The sequence below is a fragment of the Rhinichthys klamathensis genome, unplaced genomic scaffold (genome assembly GCF_029890125.1).
Source record: "Rhinichthys klamathensis goyatoka isolate OS25496 unplaced genomic scaffold, OSU_Roscu_1.1 h1tg000278l_1, whole genome shotgun sequence".
Classification (NCBI taxonomy): domain Eukaryota; kingdom Metazoa; phylum Chordata; class Actinopteri; order Cypriniformes; family Leuciscidae; genus Rhinichthys; species Rhinichthys klamathensis.
Window position 1 is genome coordinate 154,817 of NW_026606797.1, and position 27,027 is coordinate 181,843.

The following is a 27,027-nucleotide window of genomic DNA, read 5'->3' on the forward strand; positions in this document are numbered from 1 at the left end:
TTCGTTTCACACATGTATTTAATGATCAGTAAAATATGTTGTCGTCATTTTTTATTCAAATAAATTCGCGATAAAGTAAAATGCGATCAGACTAAAAGTGGTCAAATGCGATAGGGGGCCCCGGCTGTCAATCAATATCTTCCAGTCACGCGGGCCCCTGATTGGTCCAGGCCCGTAAGCAACCGTGCTGACCGATAGTTACGCCTGTGATGGCAGTGGATTGCAACCATCAGTTTGAAGCTCAAAAATGTGCATTCATCCGTCGTAAACGAACTCCACACGGCTCCGGGGGTTAACCTGTTAACTGGCACCCCCCTTTTTTTTGCATAGACATAAAAATCACTATCCAAACTTAAATGGTTGTAATTCAGGAATGCTTTGGAATATAGACCTATGGCTGGTCTTGTTTTAAAGAAGACATTTTCCAGATTATTGTAGAAGTCTAGAAATGATAAAAAATGAAACAGAAAAAAAGTTATATAAGTTTGAGTTTATGAAATGGTGTAATGTAAAAATATAATTATTAGTATTTTATATAAAATATATATATTACAAAATATATTTTACTCTAAAACTGCAAGAAAATTAAAGACAAGAATCTGAACAAGTTGTATTCCAAATTTTAGGTTGATATCTAAAAGATTTTATTTGGGCACAGTACCCAACTTTTTCACTAGACTCCATTACTGCCCATATAAGGGCGCCTCCATTTTCATGTTTTGAGTGATCTGAACCATGTATTTCCATAATTTTCATACAATTTATGAAGTAGACATCCTATTCAGAAGTAGTATGGGTGGTTTGGCAGTATTTGATTTGAATTCAACCTCTAATAAATGCATAAAATGACTACATTATAGCATTATAGCTCGCAGCCAATCAGAAATCGAGAATCCATACATTTTTCTTTATATTTAAAACATTTTCAGACCTTTTTTTCTCATAAAATGAAATTGGTGTTATCTTTTGAACTCATGGCATGAAAACTAGCTTCCGGCCAAACGAACAAACGGATTCAACTTACGTGTAAAGCGCAACTTATGCGAGTAATGCGACGCACTGCTGATATTTGCGCTACGCCATGACGCACTACGCTACTAAAGTTGCACTTTAGTCGTAAGTAGAGACTCTGTATGTTCGTTTGGCCGGAAGCCAGAATTTTACTTTGTAACGTGTTGAATATGAATATTTTTCTTACTCAAACTCATGGCTTTGCTTCAGAAGGCCTTCATTAACTTGCCGGAGCCGTGTGGAGTTCGTTTAAGATGGATGAATGCACGTTCAAACTGATGGTTGCAATCCACTGCCATTATAAAGCTTGGAAGAGCCAGGACATTTTTTAATATAACTGAGATTGTATTCGTCTGAAAGAAAAAAGTCATGTACACCTAGGGTGGCTTGAGGGCGAGTAAATCATGGGCTAGGTTTCATTTGAAAGTGAACTACTCCTTTAACCTCTGCTGAATGCATACATGCAAACGTTCAGCCCTACTTCAAGTCATTGGGTCCTGGCCGGCGTGTGTACTGGATGCGGGGTCTTACGGGGCCCTGCGGGAGCTGTTGAGACTGCAGGGGCTCCAGGGCCTCCACTGCCAGCGGACCGAGGCCGGGGGGGAGCCGGTGGCGGTGCAGGTCAGGGTCTGGCGACTGCCCTTCCGGTACGGGTTGGTGGGTGTCGCCGCCTCCTTCTCGTGGATCTGAGGAGGAACTGCACATGCACAGCAAATAAGACAAATATCACTATTTGCGGGAAAGACAAAAAAATCTGTATTACACTGGGTTGTTTTAATCCAACATTGGGTCAAATATGAACAAACTCAGCCGTTGGGTAACATTTTTTAATTACATTTTTAACCCAACGTTTGGGTTTGTTCATATTTGACCTAAAGTTGGGTTAAAACAACCCAGCATTTTTTAGAGTGTACACTCTAAACAATGCTGGGTTGTTTTAACCCAAATTTGGGTTAAATATGGACCAACCCAAATGTTGAGTTAAAAATGTAATTTAAAATTTTAACCCAACTTCAACTTTCACTTTCAACTGTAAATTTTTTAATTAAATTTTTAACCCAACATTTGGGTTTGTCCATATTTGACCCAAATTTGGGTTGAAACAACCCAGCATTTTTTAGAGTGTATGCAGGCCAGATAAGTCATTTGGTGAGGTCAATTAGTAAAGTAAGACTACGCGCCTGTGCACATATATATTTAAACGCGCATACCGGTATCTATAGACTAAACACGTGATATGCATGTGCACGCCGTCAGCGTTTTCACAGATTCACGTTTATAAATGAACTAGAAGGAAGAGATGATCGGTTCACAAGCGGCTTTAACTGAGGCTCTAGCGATCTGTCAGACACATTAAACAGCCACAAAACGGTGTGCATTGTTTAAATTCTTTTAAAAAATTCAAAATTTGAAAGTTGAGGCTTTGTTTCATATCAAAAGTAAGCTGTCAGTGTGTTGTCAGTGTGTGTCCTCTCTGCTCCGCAATGTGTGTTTCACTCCGTGAGAACATGGTGTGGCGTGAGAGAGGCGTGGCTTGTCGGACATAGCAACAGTAACTAAAGGGGGCGGGGCTTTGCGAATGGTCAATTAAGGTGGATAAATTTCCCATCTAGTGTTTGTACCGTATCCACACCAACCCTGATTACTATATAATAATGGACCAACCTAATATAAAACTGCAAATATTTAATAGAAACATCTATTACAGATTGAGAGAGTTACCATTGACGACGAGAGTGAAGTTGAGTGTTTTCTCCAGGGCCGCCGGTGTGTTTTTCAGGATCAGCATGTATTCACCGGCGTCTTTGCTACACACATCTCTGATCTCCAGAGCCTGATGCTGAACCTTAAACCTGCTGAACTCTGGCCGTCTGCTGACCAGCCTGCCATTCTTATACCTACACACACACACACACACACACAAAGAGATCACTTAACACATAACACTGTCTGGAGGAATGCATGAATAATCATGACTATTTTTAACGACGACATGAAACTGTCACAGTCATATCATGTTTCGTTTCATTATCGTGTTCTGTTTAGTTTCTTTGTTATGATTTTCCCTGTCACTGATTTGCTTGAGTTCTAGTTCGTAGTCTGTTGCCATGGTTTCTGATTGTGCACACCTGTTCCCCTGTTTGGTTAACGATGTGTATTACGATGTGGTGTATTTAAGCCCTCTGTTTCCTCAGTTCAATGTATGTTTGTCAATGGTTAATGTTCCTCTTCAAGGGAACTCTCTCTGCGTCACAGCGCTGTGGGAACGCCCCTGCGTGATTGTGTCTCGAAGCACGTATGAAATCAGTCGAATCATCAGTGCCGCCATCAACCAGGAAACTATAAATCACACACGAACCAAACAGTGTCAGCTCCTGTGTCTTCAGCAAGCGCTCTTTGTGAAATCTGTCAATGGTGTTTTTTGTATTTCTTTAGAAGTTGCTAGGCAGGAGTTTTCACCCGTTCAAAAAAAAAGAAAGCATTATAATGGCGAGCGAACAACAATTCATGAAGTGTGTTCATCCCTGGTGGGGATACACATCTGCTGTGTTGTTTGTTTGGGAGCGCATGCACAGTCAGCCCTCGCGGCTATGAACTGGATGAGGTTAGTATAGAAATGGGAGAATCTGAAGACTCGGCACTTCAGTCTCCTGCATGTGAGGAGCTAGTGGAGATTATCACTCGCGCGGTGGCTAATATTGACTGGAGACTTGGAACAAAGCAGCGATGCAAGTTAGATGAACGCGTCCTGCCATCTCGTGCATTACCTCAATGCCGTTCTTTCCCGACCTCCACACCGAGGTGTCGAGGGTGTGGAAGAAACAGTCTCGTATCGTGTGTTTAGTCCGCAGACATCAACATACTCTAAGGCTCAATCCCAATTCACCCCTTGGCCCTACCCCTCCGTTTTGCGCGTTCACCTCAAGGGGTAGGGTGTCCCGATTCTTGTTTAGATCGAGGGGTAGGGCGAAGGGGTAGGGCTGCATAGCCCTCGAAACGGAGATTTTTCAGAGGCACACTCCAAACGGAGGGCTACGAGAAAGTTCGCAGAATACATCGCGAATCACCGGTGAGATGGCTTCACAAACGGTTAAACATTTAAATTTAGCGCCAGATGACACCACCGTGCACTTTATTTACTCTTATAATAATGATATAGTCATTTAAATTAAGAAATTGTATAATAAATTACCTTTCCGAAACAGAAAAGACATACATTTCGAGGAAGGAACGTTATAAGCATCATGTTTTCCTCAAAGTTAAGAGCAGCTGCGCTGATTGTCAGTCGTTGTCATGGAGAAATCCTGTAAAAACTCTGTAACGGCAGAGCCATCGCCGACGACTGATGAAGTATCGGGTTCATGAAGGGTTGTTCCATTACGTAGGGGAATATTTCAACCCCTTGGCCCTTGTAACTCTGTTTTAAGGGCCAAGGGGTACACTAGAAAACAAGGGGTAGGGCCAAGGGGTGAATTGGGATTGAGCCTAATATACATTGGGCTCAGACAACACGTTATGGGGCGATGCCCAGGGCTGAAGAGACGCTTGCGAGCCAGTCTGCATCCTCCCTGAAAGCAGCGGCACCGGCAGGTCAGCACACAATATCCATTCTTTACTTTCAATGTCCAAGTTTCTCACTCTTGAGACTGTCTTTCTCCTCGTTATTTCGTCTCTTAAGAGAATTGGAGACATTCAAACCCTCTCGGTATCTCCCTCGTGTCTGGGATTTGCGCCTGGCATAGTAAAGACTCTCTTCACCCTACACGAGTTATGTTCCCGAGGTTCTTACTAATATCGTAAGACCTAGAGTAGTGCAGGCCTTCTGTCCTCCTCCCTTCTACACGTCAGACCAGGAGAAACTGAATCTGCTCTGCCCAGTTAGGGCCTTAGATGCATACATCCACAGAGCGGCCCTGTGGAGGACATCTGAACAGTTGTTGGTGTGCTTTGGGTCACCCAGCAAGGGCTGTCCGACATCTAAGCAGAGGATGAGCAAGTGGGCGGTTGAGGCTATCTCACTTGCTTAAGAGTCGACTGGTCAGCCTTCACCTTCGGCTGTACGGGTCCACTTTACTACTATGGCTGCTTCCAAAGCATTGCTGTCAGGAGTCTCCTTTCATGATGTTTGTGATGGGCAGGCTCGTCCTCACCGCACACATTCGTTAGGTTCTATGACCTTGACCATGGCTCCACTCCCAGGGCACGGGTGCTTTCGTCTTAGTGTGCACTGAGGTTTAGCGTTACCACAGCGTTTCGAAGCAGCGCGAGTTCCCTTGAAAGGGAACGTCTCGGTTACATATGCAACCCTAGTTCCCTGAAGAGGGACCGAGACGCTGCGTCGCCCTGCCATACTCCCGGCATGCCCATGATCAGCTTGCTTCATCAGAAGCTGACGCTGTTTGGTTTGGTTCAGGTGTGCTTTATAGGTTCCTGGTCGATGAAGTCACATGACGCTCCATCACTGCATTGGACTGATTTCATACGTGCTTCATGACGCAATCACGCAGGGGCGTTCCCACAGCGTTTCGACGCAGCGTCTCTTTCCCTCTTCAGGGAACTACGGTTACATACATTACATGTTTTATGTTCTTGATGTTATTTAAAAAATCTCATCACCATTTATTCTGCGTCAAGCATCTCATCTTTGGATTATTACGACACGCACCCGTGACAGTAGTGATGGAAGAAACAAAGCTTTTCGAAACTTTGAATCAATTGAACCACTTGCTTTGCAAAATGATTCACTGTTTCGAGCCCAAACATGCATAAAACCTCTTTTTACAAACCAGTTACAAATGTGTTATTGAAAGTGTGATCTATTAAATGCAATTAACAAATCATTTAATACCATTAAATATGAAGTGTCTGTATAATGTGTGTTATTTTATTAAATTGTGGGTTAAATTTTTGTTTAATGGAGAGCTTGATTTATCAGGCCAATAAGAGACTTTTAACTACAACTCTTCCTTTTTATTATACAAATGTGTCATTGAATTTGTAAACAAATTTATAAAACAAAGGATTCCCAAAGGTTTCAAAGCTTCACGAAGCAGTGTCAGAAACGGTGTTTGTGTCATTTTGTTTGCATTATGTGACATTCCTTTCTGAGAAAACAGGATATTTAACCGGAAGAAAATAAAATGGCACTTGATTTTATCCATTAACAATTTAACGGCTGGTGAAAAGTGTCTCTGATGACATAAGGCCAAGCTGTTTATGATAAGAAACATGCGTTCAGAACAAGCAGTATGACAAACACAGGGTTCACAAGTGGTTGGTGTATTTTGGACATCTTTGAGGCCTTACCACTGAGCTTCAGGAGAGGGGTACGCCGACACTTTCACGGGCAGCAGGACTGACTTTTGTCCCTCTTTGGCCTCGATAACCGATCCGTTCCTGTAGTCCAAGCTGATGAAAGGCTTCTCTGTGTAGAATTATGAAGAAGAGCTGTTACATTAGCTAGCACACCTACACATGATAACATCTAAATTACCTGGTTCTATTCAAGTAAAAAATCATGTTTAATTTTGCTGAATCAACCGAATTACATTAATTTATGTCAACAAAATAAATTGGTATGGGTTACATCGAGTAAAAATACTATTTAAGGTAGCAATGTTGTATTTAAAGGATAAGTTCAGTTCAGAATTACAATTTCCTGATAATTTACTCATGCAAGAAGATTTTCATGTCTTTCTTTCTTCAGTGGAAAAGAAATGATGGTTTTTGAGGAAAGCGTTCCAGGATGTTTCTCCATATAGTGTCTTCAATGGGGTCCAACGGGTCGAAGGTCCAGATGTGAGTTTCAGTGCAGCTTCAAAGTCTCGACACGATCCAGCCGAGGAATAAGAGTCTGATCTAGACAAACCAGCCGACATTTATAACAAAATACACATTTATACACTTTAATCCACTAATGCTGGTCTTGCACTCGCTGTGATGCGACACACATTACGTGATCAGGGTGAAAGGTCAAGCGTGACGTAGGTGTAAGAACAGACCCAGTGTTTACAGAGCCAACCTGCAAAGACCGAGTCAAACGCCATTTACAAAAATAAAAAAAAATAAAAGGTGAAACAATGATGTCGGACAATTTTGAAGTTGGAGGAGAAAATGAGATGGAGTTTTTCGCCCTATCCTTCATTTATAAACCGGAACAAGCTTGACCTTTCACCCTGATTGCGTAATGTGTGTCGCATCACAGCGAGTGCAAGACCAGCATTAGTGGATAAAAGTATATAAATGTGTATTTTGTTATAAATGTCGGCTGGTTTGTCTAGATCAGACTCTTATTCCTCGGCTGGATCGTGTCGAGACTTTGAAGCTGCACTGAAACTCACATCTGGACCTTCGACCCGTTGGACCCCATTGAAGACACTATATGGAGAAACATCCTGGAGTGTGTTCCTCAAAAACCTTCATTTCTTTTCCACTGAAGAAAGAAAGACATGAACATCCTGGATGACGCGGAGGAGAGTAGATATCAGGAAATTTCAATTCTGAGGTGAACTACTCCTTTAACTACATATTACGTTTGAAATGTTTTAAGTTCATAGCAGCATTATCTGTGAGCTACCGTGAACGATGACGACAGTAGTGAGATGCCGAGTCTTCTCCACAGTGCTGGCCGAGCAGGTGTAGTATCCGCTGTCGTCCACACGGACACTCGGGATCGTCAGGATACTGGAGGCTTCCGTGGCGTCCGACAAGATGTTACGCACCGGCTGAAAACTGGCCGGCCGGTTCTCCTGTGACAAAACATCTCTGATCAGTTCTGTCTGCCATGTGTACACTTACAGTTAATCATTTAGCTGACGCTTTTATCCAAAGCGACTTACAAATGAGGAGAGCAATAGAAGCAGTTAAACTAACTATAGGACAACAACATGTAAGAGCTGTGACCCTTCCCAGTTTAGTCTAATGCAGTATTTATTTAAATAGAAATAGAATAGAAGAGAAAACAAACTGTTAGTATTAATGGATCAAGTGCTACACTTAAAATACTACACACTATCACATGACTAGCTTTTAAACTCATTTTGAAAGGTCACTATAGCTCCTGAAGAACTGTCAAGATCATTAAGAATTTTTTAATCGTGATCTCATTACTAATGCATAAAAATCAATTATGTATTATTTCAATTCTGAATTATTTATACATCAGGGTAGCATTTGCTGTAGTGTCTTAAATTTATTCACTAAAACTTTAAAATAAGGTCTTATTTGTTAATGCCTTAAATAACATTCACTAACAATGAGCAATGCATTTGTTTTTATTCATTTATTCAACTTTGTTCATGTTAGGTAACACTTTACAATAAGTATACAGTAATAAAGTGCTTAATAATTTTATAATTTACTTAATGCTTATAATTTGCAAACTATTAGTTTACAGTTAATTCAAAGTTTATATATTGTAGTTAATATATTAATAGGCTACATACAAATAGTGAGTTATTCATTCATTGTCACTGTAATTTACAAAATTATTATTGTTTAATTAGCTCATATGTAAAGTTTTATGCTTTGTTAACAACGTATTAACCATATGAGTGATGCACAGTATTTTAAACCAGTAGTAAAGGGGTTGTTGATGGTTAATAGTTCTCTCTTTAGATTAAGTAAAGTGCTTTAAATAAACCTTTATTTAATTATTTATTTAATTAGAAATTAATTGCATAAATATTAAGTGTTCCTTAAAATGTATGTATGTAAATGCATATGTATAGAGACTACTAGAATATATAAACCATGAATTAACTATAAGCTAATAGTTTGCAAATACAGTACTTTATTACCGTAAACTTATAGTAAAGTGTTACCAATTACGAATGTTCATTGTTAGTTTATGATGTAACAGTTAGATTCGCTGTCTTTTATTTACTATTACAGAAATTCTGTTCCGTTTCCTTTTGTTCCTGTTTCCGAATTTTAAAAAAAAAAATGCTTATTTTAAACAACAAATGTTTCTAATAAGTAACTAGATCAGAGCGTTTGGGGTGTGAGTGTGTGTATTTTTACATTGTAGAACAAAACGTCCAAGTATCATCAGCTTATGTTTACCACAGACCTTATTTTACTCATAAATTGAAAAGCCCCATTATAAAACGCCATTGGAAAACCTGGAGAGAACCAGTGGCGATTAGCGTTCCAGACTTTACAACCCCAGCACTTTATTAACCCTCTGGGGTTGTTCGTTTAACAGTCACACTTGGGGTGTTCGGGTCCAAATGGACCCAAAGGGCAGGATTCATATTTTAAAAAAAAAATCATAATAATTTTTTTTTTACTTGTTTTTTATAATATTTTTTCTTTTCTTTTTTGGTGTTTTGAGATAATTTCAAAAATAAAAATGATTTATAATTAATATTAATGCAATAATTATGACCCATTTTTTCCCCCATTGAATATAATAGATTTTTTTTTTTTTTTTTTTTTTTTTTTTTTTTTTTTTAAAGCTGTATTTCATTTTAGAGTCAAGCCTAGGCCTCATGAAAGCAATTTTTGAAATGAGATGGATGCCATCTGGTGGACAAACTGAGCATTTGAAAAATTCACAACCCATATGTAATCTGAATTTATTAGTGTGTATGTGTATAAAAGTGTGTTTGTGTGTGTGTGTGTGGATGTGTCTGTTTTGCACTCTTGATGTTTAATAGATTCACCCCTTCACTGTTGTGTGCTTTTATTCTGGATCGTGGCTGATTTGTAGATTGTACGCACAAAAAAACTCTGTATTTTCACATTTTTGCCAATTTCCTATTCATTTCCTATGGCGGGTCCATTTGGACCCGAAGGTCCTGAGTGTGACTATTTTTTTTACAACCACTTAGACTATTCAAATCCTGTCCCCAATTTTTTTGGGTGTTCATATACCAAGTACCAACAAAGTCACCAAATTTCTGACCATTCCGATAAAGCTATGATTTAAAAAAAATAAATAAAATTTAATGCTTCGGGTCCATTTGGGCCGAACAACCCCAGAGGGTTAAAATAATGTCACAAAAATGGTCTTAAAAATAGTATTAATTTTCTTTATGAAAAATATACTTCTTTGGCAACATGTGACCTAAACACGAAATGCAAACACAGGAGATTAACTAAAACTGAAATGAAAACTAGAAATGAAATGCTTGACTATTGAGACAGCTTATATAATGAACTGGTAGATTTATGGTAACAGCACAGGAGTGTAATAATGAACATGATGGTTTGCAGAGATTTATTACTACACAACGCAATCACTTTTGCTCACAGGCCAAGACCTTCTTTTATTCAACACAAATGAATTAGATAAAGGTCATGTATTGTGAATTGGACAGGTCACGATGTCTCTGATAAGTGTGTGATTACCTTCTGTCCAGGATAGTCCCAGAGGAACTCGACGCCGGTGTTGAACTCGACCCGTGCGCTGCAGTTGAGCAGGAGAACGCCTCCCTTCATGAGCTCCACCGGAGAGTCCTCGGGGAACAGCTTGAGCTGGTAAAAGCGCAGGCCTGTTGGTGTTGCACACATGCATGTCAACACTTTTCACACTCCTGATCAAAGCCATGGATGCAGTGTGCGTAGCATGTTTCAGTTGTGTTCCCTTTACAACTAAAGTGATGTTTATCCATGCAAAAGTCTCTAGTTGCTATAGATACTCTGGGTTTTAATGTGTTTTTATGCAGTGCGAGAGTGTTCTGAATGGCTTGAATCCCTCCTTCAATCGTGCATCTGAAATAATCTATGGTGTTGTGTAGTATAAATACGGTGTGTAGTGTGTTCACACTGAAGATTCCAAAAAGGAATGTTTAAATGAATTTAAATTCACTTATTAAAGTGTGGAATACTGGACACTTCATACATTAAACTGTCTTTAATTACAGAGGGGGAGGAGCATCAGACTCCAATGATGAATGACTAAATCATCTTATAACAGTCATACACTGCACAGTTGACCACATAGTGCATCAGTAAATAGTGTATAAGTGCATAGTGTGTCATGTGGGACCCAACTATGGGCTCTATGCACAGCGGTATTTCCGTTGAAGGTCAAGGATGCTCGATAACTTCCATAGAGTCCATCATAGAGTCCAATGCAATACCGAGAATTTATATTGAATTGTATACTCCATGGTTATACTAATGAAGCGTTAGTCACAAAAACTGACAAAACAGACACACCTCGTTGTGTTTATGCTTCTTTTTAAAATTATATTAAATAAACATAACTATATATAAAATTACATCTAAACGCATGAAAGTTTCGTTTCAAAGACGGGAGGACAGTAAATTTTGAAGACTCTGCCATAATCCTGTTTTCCTCGGTTTTCCTCCGCTTTAATCTCCCCAACCGGAAACTGACGAGCATCCTTGCGTCAAATGCGGAACTTATGCGTGCATATAGCCTATTGTTTCCTGTATTTCCTTTGTTTCCTTGATTGTCATGGTTCAATTTTGTTGTCATAGTTACTCATTGTTTGATTGATTGATTACTTCCACCTGTTTCTAGTTTAGTTCTTTTTACAGCCCTCAGTTTGTTCATTGTTGATTTCACTGACACGTGTTTGCTCATGTGATTCCCTTGTATGTATTATTGTCTTAGTTTTCCGGTTTATATTAAAAGTGCTGCATTTAGATCCTCTTCTCCTCGATTTTGCCTGACCCGCCATGACAAAATAAGGCCGTTACTGGTTTGTTGTGTTGGATTCTAGTTCTAGGTGTACATTAAATTATCTTTTGTCGTTTGTGTCACGCAATCTTTGTGTATTGCACACACAGCACCCGTGACAATAGTAGGGAAGTGTTTGATTTTGGCATATGAGATCTTTTGGCCGGTTTTATCATCCACCATGTGAAAACGCCAGTCGGATTACGTAAAAAAGGATTCAAAATCATCTTATCATCTTATCGTCTTCAGGGACTGTTTTGTCTGTAACCTCTTTGAAAATCAGGTAATTATGAAATGCACTGAGAAGGCTGAGTGCTTTCAGTAGTGTGCAGACCCGTGCTCAAGATATCTGACGCCGGGTGACATACACGAACTGGGCATTTTCTGTCTGGGAAGGAAGAGCGCACACAGGCAGGTCTCGAGGGAACTGCCTGTACAATTGCGAGTGTTTTTCTTTGAGAACGCTCCGCTCTCGTCTGGCCCTCTTCTCGAGAGAAGAGGACTCAGGATCTGGATGAGAGTTTTCCAGATGAAGCATGCCGATCACCTTGAGAGGAGTGTAATCCTCTCAGACGATGCGGCGGCTGACGAGGGTAAGCAGCATGAAAAAAAAAAAAAAAAAAAAAAGGAAAACTCAGGTGAGCCTTTCATTTCTTCCCGATCTCATACTGAGATCGAGAGGACATGGAAGAACCCATACTCTGTCCACCGACATCAGCGGGACGTTGAGGGGATAGGAGAGCATGGGTATGTGTCGATGCCGCCCATTGACGAGACATTTGCAACTATCTCGTGTCTGGGCAGGCGTCGACACTGAGAGCTCCAACCCTGCCAAATGAATGGCAGAGCATACACGCCAGCAGGTCAGGCCGGTGCTACTCTGCACACCATGGCGGTGTTGCAGGTACACCAGGCCGATCTGCTGGGGGATCTCGACCAGGGGGTGGGGCCCCTGAGGCGGTTACTGAGCTGCGCCGCAAATAGCTCTCCGGGCCACCAAACAGACTGATGCTGTGACCGGCAGGTCAATGGCGGCGATAGTGGCCACGGAGAGACATTTGTGGTTGGACCTGGCTGACATCGGGGAGAAAGAGAAAGGCTTTCTCCTCGATTCGCTAGTTTCGCCCTCTGAGCTTTTCGGCACATCCATGGAGGCGGTGGTTGGAAAGCTCAGAGAGGCGAGGGCGCACTCAGCCGTATTCAGGCCCTAAATACCGCTGAGATCCGTATCCACACCCAGACAGACGGGAGGGCCTGGCCCAGCATGGTCCAAGGACCTTAGACAGGGCCAGAGAGCCAGTGTCGCCTCTCGTGCGCCTCCTCCACGGAGGAGTATGTCACAGAAGAGGCACGTCTCCCGCAAGAAGAGGGATCTGAGGGAGGTGATCCAGCTCAAATGCACACAGCGTCGGTCATGGATCACCTCCCCTAAGGGTGTGATTATATCTTAGCCCTCTCCTCTCTTCTCCGACTCCCCAAGCGCTTCGTACATCAGGCCTGAGGCTGGGCTCATGGTTAGAACAATGTTCTGATGGCCCACCTCGGCTTGGTTAGTGAGAGTGCCTCTTTCAGGCATGTAAAGGTGGTAGACCCCATGTTCATAAAGAACTGTCTGGTGAGTCTTCACTTCGCACGCCGCAGGTGAGCTGAGTGGTCTTTTTTAAGAGTAATTTTTGTGTGCAACTAACACTAAAATGTATCTCTCTACAGACCTCGTTCCCTGTATAGAGATATGGGGTCATGTCAATGTCATAAGGTAAGGTAAGGTACATTTTTGGATTATTGGGGCCCTGAAGTTCCCCTTTAGGTGTCTAGAACGATAGGAAGAAGCACCAGCTGTATGGGCTTCTCTTGTGATGTGAAACTATGTTAGCCCTTGAGCTGTTAGCCACCTCAGGGTAGAGTAGTTGGTCTCTTTCTCATAGTATTTTTTACTTGGAGTTTTGACTGATGCTAGAGCTTCAGATACATCTTATGTCCAGCCCACTGGTCCGTCTGACTTCTTTCCTGAGTACATCTTGAGCTCTGTTTGGGTTTTCAGTGGGCAATTCTACAGCCCCTCGTACGAAATAATAATAACTATTTTTCTAGTAGGCTGTGGCTCCTCCGAGCCCTCAGGTAGATCTATGCTTGCAGGCTGGCCCTCACCAGGGCAGCCTCTGTAGCTGGCTGTGCCAGGGATAGTGGAGGCGCTCTACTTAAGCATTTCTGCCTCTGACCCTTCACTTTGTGAATGTAGGTTCTAGAAAGCATCCCTGTATGACAGCCTCCTCCCATGGCAGTCGTTAGGCCAAAGCCCGCCCCCTTCTCTGCATTCTGGGGCGACAAGAATAATGCAGCATGGTGCAGAGGCATGGTTTATAAAGATCCCTGGATCCCCAAATAGGCCTCCCTGGTACAATGTGTCTTTATTGAGCAGGGTTAGGCCGTCTTTCGAAGAGACTGGGTCTGTCTGCCCGACCCTGCCGTGCAGAACTAGCATACGGATCTGGGCCGCCAGATTAGGCTTCACTTACCTCACTGAGCTACTGCTCGGGCATTGGGTTGTAGGTGGTTTGGCTCACAAACAAGCCCAACTCCCCTAGGTTGGGCACAGATACATTTTCTGTCACCCCTAGAGCCGCTGGCGGTCACGCACCCTGGTAAGCCTAAGGTGAATTCACACTTAAGATGATTATCAGGTAGTAGGCCTCACCAGGCCTCCCTGAAGGCAAATTCCCGCTTACGTTGGCTATCAGGTAGTAGGCCTCACCAGGCCTCCCTGGAGGCAAGCCCCAAGGACAGGCAACTGGACAGCTAGCCTTACTTACTATCAGGTAGTAGGCCTCACCGGGCCTCCCTGAAGGTGAGTTCCCACATGCTGTGATTATCAGGTAGTAGGCCTCACCAGGCCTCCCTGAATGGAAACTGTCAGGTAGTAGGCCTCACCAGGCCTCCCTGAAGGTGAGCTTCCATGGACTATGGTTATCAGGTAGTAGGCCTCACCAGGCCTCCCTGAAGGTGAATTCCCTGCATAATGTGGTTATCAGGTAGTAGGCCCCTCCAGGCCTCCCTGAATGGAAACTGTCAGGTAGTAGGCCTCACCAGCCCTCCCTGAAGGTGAGTTCCCCACATACTGTGGTTATCAGATAGTAGGCCTCACCAGGCCTCCCTGTGAGGGGTTTCTTAGTGGTGGTGGGTTCAGGAAGCTAGTGGCCTCTTGGTATCAGTTCAGCTGGTCTTAGCAGGCAGCTGCTGAAGGCGAGGTCTCACCCTGGCTCGACTAAAGTGTTCATTCTCTGCTACTGGTTCCCTTCCGGAACCACTTTTCATGCCTACAGCCTGGTTTGCCTACCAGGCGGACCATGTGCTCCCCTCACCGAGGGTCACTATGAGCACGCGGACTCCTGAGTCTGGTCAGACAGTCGTAGGCCTCTCGTAAGGGGCCTCCCAGTTAGATCAGCCCTTAGGCCTTCACAGGCCTCCTCAGTGTTTTGAAACACAAACACTGGTTAGATCCGTGGATCGAGTAGAGAAACTCCCCTCGCTGACAAGGGTTGGAAAGCATTATGCTGAGTCATACTTTCCGGGATATCCCGTCTCTGAGATCCGGGCCGAGTGGTTCTGCCAGCTTCACAGTCCCTCGGGTTGGATGCCTTACCTAAAGGCAAGTGTCCAGAGGCTCTGTCTTCGGACAGACAGGAAGTGGCCAGACTAAGTGTCTATGTAACTGACGCCAGGTCAGGCCGTCCTGGTGGCATTTCAGGGTGAGTACGTTCCCCTGAATAGTGATTGGCTGGGGTTCCTTCGGGTTGCCTAGCCACATTCCCTAGAAGGGACCCCTTCTAAATAGAATCTGTGGTTCCAGGCCCTGAGCAGGCCCTGAGCAGGCCCAGGCAGGCCTTTCATTTAACCATGTTTATGGAGGTTTTCCTGTGAGGATTATAGCTCGGGCTATGACCATAGGGAATGCTGTCACTGACAGCCCAGTGTGACCTGAGGGTGAGTGGTTCAAGCATTTCATTGAATTGCTGGTTCGGACAGTTGTCACTGCCAATGGGTATGCACTCCCCTTAGCATGGCGGCATGGGTATATCGTTCCCCAAAGCGTCATTCGACGCAGTGTGAGTTCCCTTTTGAAAGGGAACGTCTCAGGTTACGACTGTAACCTATGTTCCCTGTGAACAGGGAACGAGACACTGCGTCTCCTTGCCATGCCTCGGGGCCTGCCTACCAACAGTCCCTTCAGATGATAAGGTGATTTGTCATGTTTGCAAACCGCCCTTAAATACTTGTAGGTCGCATGTTAATCATTCACATTAATGATTCACGGGCTGTCGCCTGTCAATGTGATTGCCGTGATTTGATAGTGATTTCAGACACCCGTCAAGCCTGAGGCGTTCCCCAAAGCGTCATTTGACGCAGTGTCTCGTTCCCTGTTCTCAGGGAACATAGGTTACAGTTGTAACCTGAGACGTTTTCTTTATAATCCAGACATCATTTATTAAAAAAATCATGAGTATCAAATATGATCATCAGGCTTTTGAGGAAGGTGTATTTGTTCATCTCTCAGTCATCATTGTAATGCATTGCATTATATAAATCTAAGCATTTAAATATCATCTTACTAAGACATATTATTGGCAGAAATGTATATTTATATGCATTTTATATAAGTATCTGCCATAAAGATCTCATTGATTTACATTGCAAGGTTTTCATCTAATAATGAATATCAGCATCTGCACCAAATTGCATATATTCCCTGAGTTTGAGCCTCTGAATAAAACAGAGCTGTTTTTCCTCCATATTCTCACTATAATTCCAATGCGAGGTCTTCTTTACTGCAGTCCTTTCTATGTGTGTGTTCAGCATCAGTAATAACCTCATTAATCTGAATAAACCCCACTGTGACTTTGTGAGCTGTTGGTAATTTGTACGTTTGAACCGGTCCAAACAGAGCAAACAACAGCATTAGTGAATGTTATTAGACATGCAGTGTTTATTCAGGAGGTCAGCTGGTGAAGACGTGATGCAACACAAACTTTTCATTTCCCCCTCTCGAGTAAAAGAGGCTATTGATCTTGGCGAATGTTTCGTATGAGCCACACTTTAGAAGAATGACCTCGTTTATCAGGGTAATGATAAAGCATTCATGAGACATCCCACAGCAGGATGGGAGAAGATCCCAGAACCAGAAAACCTGCTCAACTACATAGACAAATCTGATGGAGTGAGTAAAAACACCTTCTTGTTTTCAATATCATATGAAACGTGAAGTCACAGATAATTCTTCCTAATCAATCAAGTCACACTTCAGCAAGTTAAACAACAATCTATATGGCGCACAACCCAGAAAAACAAGTTCCTAGATCAACAAGCTTTGTTATTTCTGGAACAAAATCTCTATTAACCAATCACAGCCGCTGGTTAATAATGCTGTTTCCACCCAAACATAAGCGCCTGATCTAAAGAATGGGATTGAAATGTGATCGTTGACATGATTGATGTTTGATGTTCATGTAATTTGGACATGAGTATCTGCCAAATGGTTTAAATGTAAAATATAAATGATCCTTCTTGGCAATACCACTTCTTGAAACTGCATTTGCAACACATTTCAATCCATCTATTTCCAAGTAAAACAGAGTATTCAACCTCGTCAATAGCATCTTTACATATCCGGCTTTTCCCCCTAATCTATTATTATTTGATATTATTGCTATAATATTATTACATTAATGTTAACCATTAAATTAGTGTGTAAACTACAGGCAGGATTTTAGAAAGGCTGCATTATCTACAACTGTGGTTCCCTTTCAAGGGAACGAGACGCTGCATTGAGACGTGGTGGGAACGCCCTGCGTCATTGTGAAGCACGTTGTGAAGCACGTGTAAAATCAGTCCAATGGAAAGATGAGACGTCATAGGTGACGTCATACACCAGGAAACTGTAAAGCACCCCTGAAATCAGACCGCGATAGCTTCTGTGCCTTCAGCAAGCGCTCTCTGTATATCTGTCCTTGTCATATTTATTATTGTCTGTCAAGCTCAATATATATATATATATATCATGTCAATGGCGAGCAAGCAAGATTTCAAGAGTTGTGTTGTTCCCTGCCCTCGTTACATCACGGTTGGGGACACACATCAGCTTTGTGTTGCTTGTTTGGGAGTGGAGCATGCCCAGTCAGTCCTAGAGGGGGCTGACTGTGAGCATTGTGAGAAGCTGTCCGTGAGGACGCTCCACTCTCGCCGGGCGTTCTTCGAGGAGGACAGTTCGGTTCGTGCTCCCCGAGGTGCGGGTCCCACTGCTGCCGAGCCACAGCGGCGGCTTTCATCTTGGGGTTCGCATATGGATCTAGTAGCGGGGTTCTCACACCAGCTCCTCTCGGACTGGATGCGATAGTGCAGGTGTGGCCGAGGCTGCACCTGTATGCATTCCCCCCCGATATTCATGCTTCCGGGTGTTCTGGAGAGGGTTCGCCGGGAAGGGGCCCGTCTGCTATTAGTAGCCCCTTACTGGCCGACCTGAGTGTGGTTCTCGGACCTAGTGTCCCTTCTAGACGGCTCTCCCCTGGAGATTTCGGTCAGGAGGGACCTACTGTCCCAAGCAAGGGGCACGATATTTCACCCTCATCCGGAGTTGAGGAAACTGTGGGCCTGGCCTCCAAGGGGGCCCGGCTCATAGAATCCGGTCTCTCGACTGAGGTTGTTGAGACCATTCTCCAATCCAGAGCACCTTCCATGAGAAGACTGTATGCATTGAAATGGAAATTATTCTCCACCTAGTGTGGTGAACGTCACTTAGATCCTGTTAACTGCCCTTTTGGTACAGTTCTTGATTTCTTGCAATACCGTTTCTCTGCAGGATTATCTCCTTCTACGTGGCGGCTATATCGGCCTACCACACCCCTATGGGGGGTATTTCTATTGGGAGAGATCCACTTATTATTCGTTTTCTCCGTGATACATTGAGGTTGAGACCTGCACTGCACTCTAGAGCACCATCTTGGAATTTGGCCATTGTACTTGAGGGTCTGGCTTTGGCTCCCTTTGAGCCCATCGAAGAGGTTTCAGAAAAGTTCCTCACTCTAAAAACTTTATTTCTTCTCACTATTTCTTCTATCAAGAGAATTGGAGATTTGCAACCCCTGTCGGTTGCTCCTTCATGCTTGGAATTTGCACCTGGTATGGTGAAGGCATTTCTTTACCCTAGGCCAGGTTACATCCCTAAGGTCCCTGCTAATGTTGCGGGCCCAATAGTGTTGCAGGCCTTTTATCCTCCACCTTTTAATACCCCAGATCAGGAAAAACTTAATCTGTTATGTCCCTGTAGCAATGTTCAGGGAAGAAGGAGGCGGGAACCGGCGGACAATCAAAATAAAACTTTATTTTAAATGAAATAAACACAATACCTGCCAGCAGCCCCTCACGGACGACTGCTGGCTACCAAAATAAAATAAAACAAAACACAAACAAAAGCAGGCCTGTTCCTCTCTCGCTCATACACTTCGTCGCTCCCCCTTTATGCTTCCGCTCCTCCGTGAGAGATGCGAGACCGGTGTGCTTCACAGGTGCTGCTCATTAGCAATCGCACCACCGGCCTCGCGACGTTCTCTCACGTCCCTCGGCCGTCCTGCTCACCACATACCCCCATCACCCCTCACAGGCCGGGGGGTACACCCGAGACTGTGCCTACTCCCCCCATCCCCCCCCCCCCCCCCCCCCCCCCGGCGGCGGCCGCGATCCCTGGGGGTATGGATCAACAAGCCGAGGGAAACGGAGACGGAAGCATGAGGAGCGACAGATCGAGAGAGGGGAGAGAGGAAAAAAAAACTTGGTCCGGTTCCCACAACGCGCTGCCATCTTGTCCCTCACCAGCTGGGCGATCTCCTCCGCGGTGCCCGGCGGCGACGCTGGATGGCCCTCGGTGGACGCCTCGACGCCCCCCCGCCCCCGGTGGACCGCGACGGCTCCTCTGGTGCCTTGGGCAGACGGCAGGAGTCCCCCGCTCCCTGCTCCTCCCCTTCACTGGCGGATGACAGCAGGCTCCGGCCCACGGCAAGCGGCGGTGACTCCTCCTCTCCCTCCCGGAAGGGCCGCCCCTCCATTCCCAGGCGGTCAGCGGCGAGCTCGGGCGTCCCACCGGCAACTCACCCCAGCGCCCCGCCTCGAGCGTCCATGGCTGCGAGTCCCCCTCTCCCTGCTCCTCCCCTTCTACGGCGGACGGCAGCAGGCTCCGGTCCGCGGCGGCGACTCGCGCACCATGCTCGATGGCACCGCGGATTCCCCACAGCGGCGAGGACCCTCGGACAGCGCGTTCCTCCCTCTTCCCGGGTTTCGGCACCAGTGTAGCAATGTTCAGGGAAGAAGGAGGCGGGAACCGGCGGACAATCAAAATAAAACTTTATTTTAAATGAAATAAACACAATACCTGCCAGCAGTCCCTCACGGAACTGCTGGCTACCCAAAATAAAATATAACATAACCTGCCAGCAGCCCCTCACGGACGACTGCTGGCTACCAAAATAAAATAAAACAAAACACAAACAAAAGCAGGCCTGTTCCTCTCTCGCTCATACACTTCGTCGCTCCCCCTTTATGCTTCCGCTCCTCCGTGAGAGATGCGAGACCGGTGTGCTTCACAGGTGCTGCTCATTAGCAATCGCACCACCGGCCTCGCGACGTTCTCTCACGTCCCTCGGCCGTCCTGCTCACCACAGTCCCGTTTGGGCATTGGATGCTTACGTTCACAGAGCTGCCCTGTGGCGTAAATCTGAGCAGTTATTTGTCTGCTTCGGGTCACCCAAGAAAGGTTGCCCTGCATCTAAACAGGCTATCTCACTTGCTTATGAAGCGGCCGGACAGTCTTCACCTATGGCTGTTCGGGCCCATTCTACGAGGAGTATGGCTGCCTCTAAGGCTTTAATTTCGTGTGTTTCCCTTCAGGATGTTTGTAATACGGCGGGCTGGTCCTCACCACATACATTTGTCAGGTTTTATGACTTAGACCTCTCCACTCCTGGGCCTAGATTGCTTTCTTCTTAGTGTGCGCAAGGACTTCACACAGAACAGGCATTTGTCATTATGGCGTAGTGGGTATGGGGTTCCCACCGCGTCTCAACGCAGCTCGAGTTCCCTTGAAAGGGAACGTCTCAGGTTACGTATGTAACCCTGGTTCCCTGAGAGGGAACGAGACGCTTCGTTCTCCTGCCATACTTCCTGCATGCCCTGATCGACTTGCTTCAGGCTTTTCAGAAGCTATCGCGGTCTGATTTCAGGGTTGCTTTATAGTTTCCTGGTCTATGATGTCACCTATGACGTCTCGTCTTTCCATTGGACTGATTTTACACGTGCTTCACGATGCAATTCCCCAGGGCGTTCCCACCGCGTCTCAACGCAGCATCCCGTTCCCTCTCAGGGAACCAGGGTTATATACGTAACCTGAGACGTTTAACCATGTAAAGCCTGACATATAAAAAATCCCCCCCAAAAATGTGCAGTTGTTTTTTATAGGGTGTCATATTTGACACATCAGGCTTTTATGGCTCATATAGTATGATATAGGGAGAATATAGAGCTCACATTCGAAGAAGAAAAACAGCTGTTTTATTTTCAAACTGAGCAAAAATATGCAATTTGCTGCAGATGCTGATATTCATATGGACGAAAAATAAAAGCTCGTAATGTAAATCAATGAGATATTTATAACAGTATAGCAGATACTTACATAAAATGCATATAAATATCAGTCGTGACTGTATCTGCCAATAATATGTCTTAGTAAGATGATATTTAAATGCTTGGATTTATGATCAAATTACAGCCAATCAAACGAATATTGAACAGGTCTTACCTGTGAGTTGCACCAAGTATAATTTGGATCTGTGCTCGGTGTTGTGGACGGAGCAGAAGAAGCCGAAAAAGATGGAAGTGTGGTCATAGACGTCCATGGGAACCGACCAGCCCCTTTTATTATTCCAGGTGATCTCACTGCTTTCTAGAAGCAACGGAGGCTCCCTGTACTGTACCAACGACAACAACATTCAATTAAACATGAATCAAACTCAATCAGACCAATGCTGCAATCTAATGCATGAACAAAATGCAAGCCTTAGATTATGAAGATCACTGTGATTCAATCTAAGCAGATGTTAAACATAGCAAAATATTATTTGTATCTTTGAAAATTAAGTTGCATGATAATTTGAAAAAAATGCATTGCATTAGCGAAATTTAATGGACAAAAGAGGACTTTTGTTCGTTGTTTATAGCATATGTACTGTATAAAGCACAGCCCACACAAGTCACGTTCAAACCTAGCAGCTTTCTGTGAACACAAGTGAAATCTGCGAGGGGAACTTGTGCTCTCTCACACAAAACTTCCAATCGCGCAGATTCTTACTGACATTTCGCCTGTGAAACACTGAGAAACAGAAAATGTGAGCCTAATTTTATTCTACTCTCTATGAGTCCATTCGAGTCACATCCGAGTACTGCATCTCGTTTGCTTTAAATCAATATATTCTGTCATCATGTCACTCAAAATTCCCCATCGAACAAACTGTCAAAGCTGCTCCTTTACATTAAATAAAAATGCATAGTTATCCCTTAGCTGTCAAGTTCTGCTGCAATTCTGATTAAAAAATGTTATGTCAAGATTTGAACCCTTTCATGCTGAATAAAAGCTGTACCGCTAGACTGTCCCACCTGACACTCTTATAACTAACTACTGAGTGTTTAAAACGGTCAAGTCTTGCCGCCTCATAACTGCACGCTGTCTCTGGTTATTAGAGCAAACGGTAACAGTCTGTACATGTTTCATAATTATCTGTTGGAGGGTTTGGAGAGAGGGCCTACGGTCGACCTTAATACAATGCTGGAAGTTGAAGCACAAAGGCTGAACTCAGGGTTAAAAAAATATATTGATTTCTTAATTCTAAACGATTCTCATTTTGAAGAGCCGATATCTCTTCTTAAATCCCAAGCATTATTTTTTCAGTCTACGCTGTTATCAGTTAATGAACGAACAACGCTTTGTAGCTCCGCCATTTCAATAAATCGCACTAAGCGTTGCACTTTATTACTTCTGATGATTTTCTTTAAGTTACTGTTTTCATTTCCCTTGGCTTAGAAAGCTATATGTCACTTGAGTTAGCTGAGGGCTGAAAGTTACACTTATGCTGCGTATGTAGTAACTGTCAATCATGGGTTCAATCTCTAAAAAAACACAAAAACAAAAGATTCCCTCTTTAGAGAGATGATGTTGGAAGTGTGTTGGAGGACTTACCAAGAAGAGAGTGACTTTCAGGTCCGGATCTGAAACCAGACATGGCACTTCAATGTGTGTATCCGAGTTCGTTATGAAGATGGTCTCCATTTCACTCCCATTCCTCATGATGAATGGATTTTGTGGGTCTGTTTGTTTGAAGGAAAGTGACATTAGTTCAGTTGTCTATAATTGATCTGCCCCGTCACCTCAAATCAAGCCCCACAGCATCACAGGACTTCTGACTAATCAGGACCTTCGGATCATACAATAATATAATGCCATAACAGAAAATACTTCCAACAAATTCACCAAGGTGTAAAAGAAAAAATGTGAGGCTTGTTTTTTTTGTTAAGATGTTTAATATTTGAGCTGTGATGTTGGTGGATCGACAAGAGTTGTCCACATGCCATTTTGTTAAAGTCCCCCTGTGGTGAAAATCCAGTTTTTAATGTTGTTTATGTGTCTATGTGGTGTTTTTAATATGCTTTAACACAAACCATGTGTAAGTTCATAAGTCGACAGCATTGCTGAGTATTTTCTGCTTAAAACTGCAGTGAACCAAAGACAGTCTCAAAAACACGGTTTGAAATCGCTGGTGTTTCTGACGTCAAAAAACGACCTTGTAACCAATCAGTGAGTGAGTGGAGGCGGGGCTAATTTGCATATTCATAGAACCATGCGTATACTAAATGAGGTGAGGGTGTCGAGTTACATTCAAGATTTAAGGCATGAAGAAGGCAAAAACTTTTAAATATGTCATTTTGGAGATCAAAGATGAGTTTTAAGGGAATTATTGACTACAGGGGGACTTAAAGGTCAGAAACATACACAAGTATGCAAATTAAACGCACATATGGTGCGTTTTATTTGTACTCGGATATTCCAACCGGAAAACTCTGAGGAACCGCAGACATTAAGTGAAACAGAAGTAATATGTAGGTTATTAGCACTTCTCTTTGTCTGTGTCTCAATAGTCTCAACCTCAGACACCATGTCCACAGACCGTTAACTGAACGTCTGATCCATATAGCACACACAACGGGAAACACTTCGGGAGTTTCAAAGTCTTTAATCTGATTGGCTGAATTCTACAGGATTTCCCAAAGACACGTTTGTCGTGTTCTTTAAAGGTCCACCTAGAAACAAAGATGCCGTGATGCCAAACCCCCTCATGGAAAAAGAAAGCCGTCATGTTTACAACTGTGACAATGAGCGCTTATCATGATTATCTAAACGCTGGATTTTCAAAAGTGTGAGAAGTTCGCAGCATAGACTCTTTAAAATACGTCCAAGAGTTTTACACTATTGTAGGGACATCGACATTACATTTTCACGGCCCTAAACATGACGCTGAACAGAACGAAATGTGATTGGTTGCTGCACATGTCAATCAGACGGCCTCTGGGCGGTCCTTGGCCAGTGAAAGCTTCTGTCGTCAGTCTGAAGATCTGCCTACGCGAGACTAGTGTCTCAGTAAACTCAGTGCTATCCAACCTCTATTTGTGGACATGACACTGGCATTTTCTGCGCAAAAATAGCATCCATCTTGGATTTCTGACTTGTGTACTAGAACGCGGTCAACTTGAGGTCCAGGTCCGACATCTAACTTCCGAGGTTAATGGAGCCATTAGTCTCAGTGATCGTGGTTGTGGCGATAAACTTCTGTACTCAAGGGGGCGATAGAGTTTCCTTCAAATGTTTGTGCCATTAAACCAGATGTTTTGTGGTCCAGAATTGTGGTCTGACACCAGCTGCGCTTGTGAAGGTAGAAGCGTTTTCACTCACAGACTTTGTGTAGAGTAGATGATAATATTTCACATTGGCCTAAATCATGGTTATACTGTCAAAACAATGTACAGATATGGTAATATTTTCTTTGTGGCGCTTTACACTTGCTTCCTAGGCATCATGTGATGAATCTTCCGTAGAAAATTCATCTTCTGTAGAGCTGCTTTAACTAAACTGAGCTGATTTCATAATGTATGTACTTTAGACAGTTATTGAACAGCAGAATTGAATTCTGTTTGCATCAGTGATCATTATTTCACTGTTTATCACTGCTTTGAAACAATCTGTACTGTATGAGTCACTATATGAATAAAGGTGACTTGACTGTACACACATTTTTAAAAATGCTAATCAACAGTGTGTCACAGACGCTGTTGATAAAGCTTAAGGCCGTGTGTGTGTCCACCAAAGCACTTTTTCACGCGGCTGGCGTATTTTTTCAATTATTTTCAATGGGAGCGCCGCGTTTTTAAAGGTCCTTTCACACTGGACGCGATTTGACGCACGAATAATTCGCGCAATTGTTTTATTTTTTGATCAGCTGTTTGTGTAATGAGTGCTTCCACAACGAACGCGAATGTGCTGCGGCGAAAAAACGAGTTTTATTTTTTTTGCTTCGATGCCGATTTTTTTTTACTTTTGCGGCGACAGAAAAGGCTTCAGCCAATCACATACAGGGAAACAAAGCCGAAGCTTGTGGACGCTTTGGCTGCTCTGACGTAGCAGCATTATGTGCGAGAGAAGAGAAGTGTCACAACATGAAATATAAACTAAAAACAAGCAATACATTGAAACTAGAAACCTTTTATAATGACAGCATTTTTATATTGCCTATTCTGCATCTCAACGCAGGCATATACCCTATCATTAATGACATGACGGTGTTTCTTACCAGCAACGAGAATGAGGCATGGGATAAAATAGCTGGGATCGTTTGTGTCTCCGGCGAGTTGATGAAGTGCGTGCTGATGATTTATAGTATTTTTGACTAGGAGGGAAATAATTGATTTGGAATATTTTCAACATTCATAGTTGTGTGTTTCATATTATTTTTGCATGCATGTATAGGCCACACACCAGAGCATGTGCGTAAATAACGCGGAGCGGTGACGCTTAAATAGGCCTATAAGTTAAACTCAAACAAAACATCTGTTTCATATATACGTTTAAATAATATAATGCTATTTTTTTTATTTCATCTATGTTGATGATCTATATGAAAAGGGAACCGCATGAGATGAGTAAGGATCATAAGATGCCCAATATATCGAAAACATTTGGAATGGGTCAGACATAATTTTGACCACTTATTAAGTTTTGTTTTGTAGAAAGCCTTTCTTTAAAGTGAATTTCATTTTGTATAAATTGTATCTTAATTTTAATCAATGTTTCATCAACAAATTGCCTGGATTAATAGGAATAAGAAGCAAATATAGTAGACAATATAATTAGGACACGGAGGCGCCGGCGCGTGAACTGGAGCGCGTCTCATATCGAAAACTGACAGAAAACACTTTATAAATAAACAATTCAAATGTTTAATGCATAATCCTAACTTTGGCCGGTTCTTTGTGGCAAAGTTTTAGCTACTTTACAAGATTAGCATACTCCCCTTCAGACTCTCTGTTCTTTAAGATTAGGTGCACAACCTTGTTTTCTGTCTTTATAAAGCAAACGAAAAGCTCGTCTTCACTGGATGATGATGATGATGATGATGATGATGAAGTGTCCGTGTTTTCTCAGCTGTCGGCGCGAAAGTTTTGGAATGTTGAAGCTCTGAACGTCGCAAATTCGCGTCGAGGCTGATGTGAATGGTTTTGACGCGCACTATTCGCTTTTCCGTTTCGCTTTTTTGTTACGCGTCCGGTGTGAAAGGGCCTTAAAACGCCATTTTTTTCACGCTGAAGCGCTGAGTGCCCGGCGTTTTTTTACTGGTCAACGAGAGTTGAAGAATGTTCAACTTTGGGTAAAACGCAGCGCTAATCACTGTCACTTTTTACCCAGCCGTCCAATCACAGTGGAGGAGGGGGGGGGCTAATACCACACCGACCAACTGACACAACATTCTTTCTGTACAACGACATCAACCAGCAGAGCTAACCGAACAACATGGATGAAAAATACATTTTTAGTATGTAACAAATTATCTGCAAAATAAGTTACAAGTAAACTGTGCTGTGGATATTCTGTATCATAGCAACGAAGCGTCTCAACGGAAAAAACACTGCGCAGCCAAAACGCTCATAAACGTTCAAAACGTTTTCAGCAGAGCGGCTAGCGTTTTCAGCTGGCTAAAAACGCTTTGGTGAACACACAGCCT

At 43.3% G+C, this 27,027-nt stretch overlaps 1 protein-coding gene across 2 annotated transcripts in view; it reads right to left on the minus strand.

Annotated features, from left to right (window-relative positions):
* The window catches only part of flt4 (fms related receptor tyrosine kinase 4), a 102,384-nt gene that overhangs the window by 36,478 nt on the left and 38,879 nt on the right, over positions 1–27,027 (minus strand). For both annotated transcript variants that reach the window (XM_056268943.1, XM_056268942.1), the window contains exons 4-10: positions 22,938–23,065; positions 21,504–21,672; positions 10,366–10,508; positions 7,589–7,760; positions 6,319–6,436; positions 2,734–2,909; positions 1,543–1,708 (exon numbers count right to left, since the gene is read on the minus strand). In XM_056268943.1, coding sequence (XP_056124918.1) covers positions 1,543–1,708; positions 2,734–2,909; positions 6,319–6,436; positions 7,589–7,760; positions 10,366–10,508; positions 21,504–21,672; positions 22,938–23,065 — 1,072 coding nt within the window. The remainder of the gene's footprint in view (positions 1–1,542; positions 1,709–2,733; positions 2,910–6,318; positions 6,437–7,588; positions 7,761–10,365; positions 10,509–21,503; positions 21,673–22,937; positions 23,066–27,027) is intronic.